The sequence below is a fragment of the Mytilus edulis genome, chromosome 9, assembly GCF_963676685.1.
Source record: "Mytilus edulis chromosome 9, xbMytEdul2.2, whole genome shotgun sequence".
NCBI classification, from domain to species: Eukaryota; Metazoa; Mollusca; class Bivalvia; order Mytilida; family Mytilidae; genus Mytilus; species Mytilus edulis.
The window spans coordinates 77,382,238-77,389,431 of record NC_092352.1 but is presented as its reverse complement, the minus strand read 5'-3'; the positions used below and the strand labels follow the sequence as shown (position 1 = coordinate 77,389,431).

The following is a 7,194-nucleotide window of genomic DNA, read 5'->3' as shown; positions in this document are numbered from 1 at the left end:
AATATGTTTACACTAAAGGCGTTGACCGAAGTTCATTTTAAAATTATGCACACGGTCAACGCTTTAACAATCACTAGGTTATAAAATACAGTTACCTTTAATCAGGAATACAGATATTTGATTTAATTTGATTGTACCTATTGCAACTGTTAACTTTTTTAAACATTGAGCAATGATTGTTCTGTTTTTATGGTTTTTGTGAATTGATGATAAAACAATATGAAGCATTTTTTACACAAAAATTGCAGTTTTGAAATGAAAATTAAAAGTATAATGATCAAATGTTGCGTTTATATGAATATTATCTTTAAACGCGTTGAAATAGAAGTGTCCGTGACCGACTTACATTTTACCGCCGTTCAATAACTAGAACAATGGAACGGTGGGCAGGACGAGTTGCTCTTGTAACCGGTGCATCTGTTGGCATTGGTGCCGCTATTGTGCAACAGCTTGTTCAAAATGGCATGAAAGTTGTAGGCTGTTCAAGAAATATCGATAACATTCAGGTATCATATTTATATCTTTTATCATCTTTTATTTTATACACACAACATGTACACGCAGATGTAAGTACAACAGACTTATATGTGTGGACGTGCTATTTAACATGTCGATCTCGTGCTGAAAACATATTTCGGTAACGCACAGGCAACAACCAATGTTTTAAATAATACATTTATATGCGATTATTGTACATCTATAATATTCTAATATATAGTCGTGTGAGTGAGGTGTAAAAGTACACACAATTTTAATATTTGCCATTTTTAACCCCCCTTTAATATATTATAAATGAAATATTAAATTTATAGCCAACATCATAGTATGAGAAAGTTTATGTTAATTGTAACCATGGTAACATCATTATAGACGCATTTTAAAATTTATGCAATTGTATTAATAATTGATATTCGGACGATAGAGAACGGATATATAGTTATTAGAAGATATGGTCTAAGTACCAATGAGACATTTCTCCATCCAAGTCACAATTTGTAAAAAGTAAACCATTATAAGTAGAATACATTAAGCATCAATTGCCAATAGCTACAACAGTACAATAACAGAGACAAGAATGATAGGTTGTGCATTTAAAGCAACATTATTTTAGATAGCAAACAAAAACATCTTTAAAATAGATTTCTATATAAAGAAGTAACTTGCTTTATACCTGTTACTATTACAAATATATGTTATTTTAAGACGGACTAGCTTTTGTAAGATAACAAATAAAGCTTGATCTAGTTATATGGTACCTAATTATTATCTCATTAAACCCTATATTAAGTGCAAATGATGTTTATTTTTTTCTAATTTTTATTTCTTCAACTGTCCTTTATATATGTTTTTCCTTGTTTGCACTCATAAAATAAAAGCATATCAAAATATGATTCTCAAACAGACACCGCTACACTACAATATAATTTTATTATTGAAAATATTAAATGACATAAACATGCAGGTTTTTTTTTGCATTCTGTTGTCTAAGTAATGTTAGACTGCGTTAGTTTTATATGTGATACAAGGTTTGCGTCTGTCTGTCAATCATGTACACACACGTTGTTACATTGTATGTGTATCCATTCAAGTTTAATAGTCCTAAGATATTTTCATCTCGATTTTACAATCGGAGGTAAAAACCGACACTAAACAAATACATGTAATTGCATAAATTTTGCTGAGCCGAATGTATAAATACACAGCCAAGTACGGTGTCAATGTGTTCGTTAAATGCGATATTACATTGTATGCATATTCATTTAGCTGTAACAGTCACACGGGGTTCACTCGGTAAAAACACACTGTCATCTGAACTTTTCTAATCGGCTGTAAAACTTTAAACCTACTCCTGTACACTAAAAACTGACAATTCAAATCCACATGCAGCCAAGTCCGGTCCGAATGTGTTTGTTAAACATGTAAAATGCGATTATGTGAGTACCACCCTCAAGTCATTATTCCTGTATTGTAATCCTTTAAGGATGTTTGCTCCTATACTTTTCTAGTTTGTGTCAGATTTTCGGAATCCTCTGGTTTGATCCATGTATTGCCATTAACAAATTTTGCCCACTAACCCCTATTTTTTTCATAATCTTATTACATATTGTGTAAAAAGACAATTTTCAAAATCTTATCAAATACTTGTTATTTTTTCATAGTTTTTGAAACCAAAAAAGTTCAAATGTTAAATATATAAAAAATCTAGAGAGAATCATTTCTCGCCAAATTTTCAATGGCTTATATCTCGAAAACAAGCACACGGACGCACAATTTGCTTCTGCTCTTTTAGTTTTTTTATTTATATACTATCAATTCATAACAGTCCATTAAAACGCTTGTTATTTTTAAACAGAGTAGCGAACATCCTTAAATGAACATTAACTGTCCATCACCACGGGTCAGTGTAGTACTATGCAAACCCTTTCTATTCCACAGTGTCTACACTTTTTTCTCTCTGTCAAGTTACAAATAAAAGACACAAAACGGCATAAAAGAACATAAAATAAATATCAAAAAAGGAATTAAAAATAGAAAAATAAATCTATGACATAAATGAGTGCTCATGATATATCTATATTCCTTTAACGAATCCACAAATTAAAACAAAATTTTACAAGCAGACAACTACTGAAATCAAGATCTGAAAAGCCTACCCAGCTGATAATAGGAAATTGTATCTTCGAATGCTCTAATATTGGTGGTTTTACTTCGAATTCAAATTATATCAACAATAACGTCATAATCAGTACAGTAATTCATATTCTTGTACAGCAATAAAAACGGGATGTTTTATGATTGCCAATGAAACAACAATCACCACGTCAGAGTTCACATAATACGGATATTAATAGGAGTTATAGGCAACTGCAAGACCTCCAACAACTGAGAAATATCTGAAAAATGTTCCATTACTAACATATATAAATGACAATGCAATAGTACAGAAGGATCATTGAGTCTTCTAACTACATGTATAAATATAATAACATGTTTGTTTTCTATTCAGGCTCTTAAAACGGAATTATCATCTGCCAAAGGCCAGGTAATACCTGTGAGATGTGACCTTAAAAATGAACAAGACATTATGGATATGTTCACCATGATCAAACGAGATCTAGGAGGCGTAGATGTTTGTGTCAACAATGCTGGATTAGCACATGCAGCTCCATTACTCAGTGGCGAAACCAAAGATTGGAAAGAAATGGTGGATGTAAGTTGTAAAGGGAAAATAATTAAGAAACATTCAATGTTGGTTTAAAGACTTAATGGCGGTGTTGAAGAACTTTCATATTGAAAAAATTGAAAACAACACGTTTAATAATTTCTTGCGTTCGAAGCGCTTTCCTGGATTTACCCTTCATCAGTAACTCTCAAAGCCAAACATTTGAAATCCGAATATGTATAAGTACCGAAACCGTTTAAGAGTTATATGTCAAAAATACCAAAAATAAAAAGCCAAGTTCAGCTAAAGCCAACTTTGCCTGATGGAGTTGGAACCTTAGTTTCTTAATAATTTCAAAATTTATAAAGGGACAATTTAAGTAAAGTTTGTTAAATCATGCCAGTACCAAAGTACTGACTACTGAGCTGATGATACCCTCAGGGACTGATAAAATTTAAGGATTTTTTTGCAGTCAAAGATGACGTTTTATTTCTCTTCGTGTATCTTCATTATTAAATGAGCACGTGTTAGTAATTATCATACATGAAGGTACACTTCTAATTGTAATGCATTTTTAAACTTTCTGACGTCAATCTGATACTTTACACTCTCAATTTTTGATTACCAATTATTGAAATATCATTTATAACATAGAGTTGAGGGTTTATAAAATTTCAGGTAAATATCATTGGGTTGACAATTTGTACAAGAGAGGCTGTGAAACAAATGAGGGAAAAGGGCGCGAATGATGGACATGTATTTCTGCTAAACAGGTTTGTCTGAAAATATCAAACTTACTTAATAGAAACATTCACCTAGCCGACATTTGATAACATGAACATATATAGATAATTTGAAACGATTGTAGTTAAATATTCATCAGAAATAATAAAATAATCTTTGCAACATCCGAAAAATAAAAAATAAATTTTTTTAGTATTCACTAGATTCTTTTTCGTATCCCTCTCGATCTTTCTCTTGAACACCGTAGTCAGCTGTATTGGATTTTGCTGAAGTTTCATAACGAGGTTATATAAGAATAGGTTCGTATTACATTCAGTAGCGGATCCAAGAGCTTGGAAGGAGGGGTTTTGAGGGTTTAAACTCCATTTTTGATAATCAATGGTTTTGAATAGGGACAAACAGTTAAACAGCAAGCCCCCTTTAAATAAATAATATCTGGATCCTTCCTTGACGTTGCACAAAACAAATAAATTGTCTATAGAAAAGTTACTCATAATAACTAGAAAATGTATTTTATTTTTAGTATATCTGGTCATCAAGTAATTACTTACGCTATTGGACATTTTTATTCAGCTACCAAACATGCTGTGACTGCTCTCGGAGAAGGAATCAGACACGAACTGCGAGAAATGAAATCACAAATAAAAATCACGGTAATTCAACTGATAAGATAGAGTTTCTTTAACAAAAAAATATTAAAGTAAAAATAAGAACACGTGGTATGACTGCTTTCAGTTAATGAGACAACAAAATGACACAGAAATTAAGAACTATAGATCACCTTTAAGTTATAAACAAATTTTTCTGTAAACACTAATTTTAAAAGATGGTTATAAATCTATGAATACAGTATGAGTGTTAGTAACTAAACGTTGTTATGTATAAACACCGTTTAGTATTTGCCGGAAAGCGGTAAGTGAACATTGTTTTTGTGTGTTAGTATTTTTGTGTTTTGTAGACAGTCTCATTAAAAACGTGATCTGCACTATTCATCTTATATTAGATTGGTTACTTACACTTTTATACTATGAGACATTGCACTTCCGGTCGTCCCCCAAGTGTGACTAGGGTATAGAAATATGGTCACTTGGTCTTCTCCCGACCGGCAGTAAAACGCTTGCCGAAGTGAGGCGTCCGTTTGGCTGTGCGGGATGTATCAAGTTCGCAGTCACGTCCGGTCAGAAGGGGGACGTTAAATCCGATGCCTCGTATAAAGAGAGTGCCACGCTATTTGCACGTTAAGAAACCCTTGCAACAACTCTTTTGAGGGGTCCTTAGGTGGCCTGTTGCAAGGCAAAATGTCTGTCCCTATCCAAAATACCCCCATTTTCCAGTGGTAGTCCAAATTTCCCCGACCATCATCCCGGATGGCCTCTATCGTATCAACCTACCTAATGTATTTATTGTGAACTAGTTCTCGTCCTGAATATGCATGAAAAATTTGCCACTGGACGTTAAGCAACCAACAATCAATCAATCAATCACTTCCGGTCGTTCTATTTCTTTTTTATGTGGGTCTCATTGGGTCTAAGCGTGACGCGATATGGCCGATTTTTTGTAAGCGTGACACGTGAAAGTCAAATTATTCTGCAATGAAAACGGGAAAATTAAGTCTAGCGGGACACGGAAAATTACAAAAAAAATGAGAGTTGTTAACGTGTATTATTTCTATTTAAACAATACATCAAATGCAGCGGTTCAAGAAACAAAATACGTTAATAATTATATACAATAATTAATACGGCAAGGTGCATTCATTACACCAAGTTCAATAAAACAATTGCTCGGTGCAAGACAATCTACTTTGGTGCACGGTATTCAAATACTCAGCGTACTCGGTGCAGCAAATCTACTTGGTACACTGCATTCAACTTGAATACTCAGCGTACTCCGTGCCTGCAATTCTACTTGGTGCACTGCTTCTAAAAACACTCATACTTGGTGCATGAAAATCTACTTGGTGCACTGCATTACTTGGTGCAGGAATCTACTTGGTACTGCATTTAAATACTTTCACCAAGCAACTTTACTTGGTGCAGCAAATCTACTTGGTGCACTGCATTTAAGAGAGACTGCTATCTGCATTGAGGTTGTTGGACTGAATCTCAACGTAGGAACATGCGTTCCTTATTTTATACAACGTGTGACGTAATGCACAAGTTCTTCATAAACAAGAACACGTAACGTTTCATTTGGCGCGTTATACTGAAACTAAGTATAAACAAATACAAAAAGAAAAATTACACATATAAATAAAGCAGATATATAGATTTAAAGAAGTCAGTATATACATGTAAAACAATGTCAAAGTCAGCTATTTCTTCTGTAAAATACGAATCCGAACTCAACAACGGACATCTGCGTATATCAAGTGAGGAACGTAGAACACAGTAAAAATATCAGCTTTCAAATCACCGGGGCATAACAATATTATATATAGATCAATAAATCTTTATACTTATTTTTTTAATATTAAGAGAGTTTAAAAGTCAGGCAATCTGGTATAAGTGTTAATATGTTGGAAACGGAACGTGTATACGACTAATCTTTATCTATTGATGATGTTTCAAAAGTTATCAAAGGTACCAGGATAATAATTTAGAACGCCAGACGCGCGTTTCGTCTACATAAGACTCATTAGTGACGCTCATATCAAAATATTTATAAAGCCAAACAAGTACAAAGTTGAAGAGCATTGAGGATCCAAAATTCTAAAATGTTGTGCCAAATACGGTTAAGGTAATCTATGCCTGGGGTAAGAAACTCCTCAGTTTTCGAAAATTTCAAAGTTTTGTAAACAGGAAATTATAAAAATGACCACATAATTGATATTCATGTCAACACCGAAGTGTTGAATACTGGGCTGGTGATACCCTCGGAGACGAAACGTCCAACAGCAGTGGCATCGACCCAGTGGTGTAAAAAGCGAGAAACTACTGTTTATTTTCCAAATCATACATATTTTTTTTGTCTGAAACTCAGTGTATTCTTAGATATGATTTATCAAGTATTGACACTGGCGTAGTGCATCTATGTGAATGAAATTGAAATAAATAGATGAATTAGTATAGGTACTATTTACTGCACTGACATCGAAATAAAATTTAACAAATTGAATATGAATAAAGGCATTGTTAGGTTGTTGTCCCTTTGACTTTTGCTTGTGCTTCAATTTAATATTGTTTATTACAGTCAATCAGTCCAGGTCTAGTTGAAACAGAGTTTGCACAAAAGTTGCATAAAAGTGAGGGAAAAGCTAAGGCATTATACGCAAGTATAAAGGTATG

The 7,194-nt window shown here is 33.2% G+C and overlaps 1 protein-coding gene across 1 annotated transcript in view; it reads left to right on the top strand.

Annotated features, from left to right (window-relative positions):
- The first annotated feature begins 372 nt into the window (after window positions 1–372).
- LOC139490193 (dehydrogenase/reductase SDR family member 11-like) overlaps window positions 373–7,194 on the top strand; it is a 66,631-nt gene continuing 59,809 nt past the window's right edge. Inside the window, exons 1-5 of the mRNA XM_071277042.1 lie at window positions 373–506; window positions 3,008–3,211; window positions 3,842–3,936; window positions 4,431–4,560; window positions 7,100–7,189. Of these exons, the coding sequence (XP_071133143.1) occupies window positions 375–506; window positions 3,008–3,211; window positions 3,842–3,936; window positions 4,431–4,560; window positions 7,100–7,189 (651 nt within the window). The 5' untranslated portion in view covers window positions 373–374. The remainder of the gene's footprint in view (window positions 507–3,007; window positions 3,212–3,841; window positions 3,937–4,430; window positions 4,561–7,099; window positions 7,190–7,194) is intronic.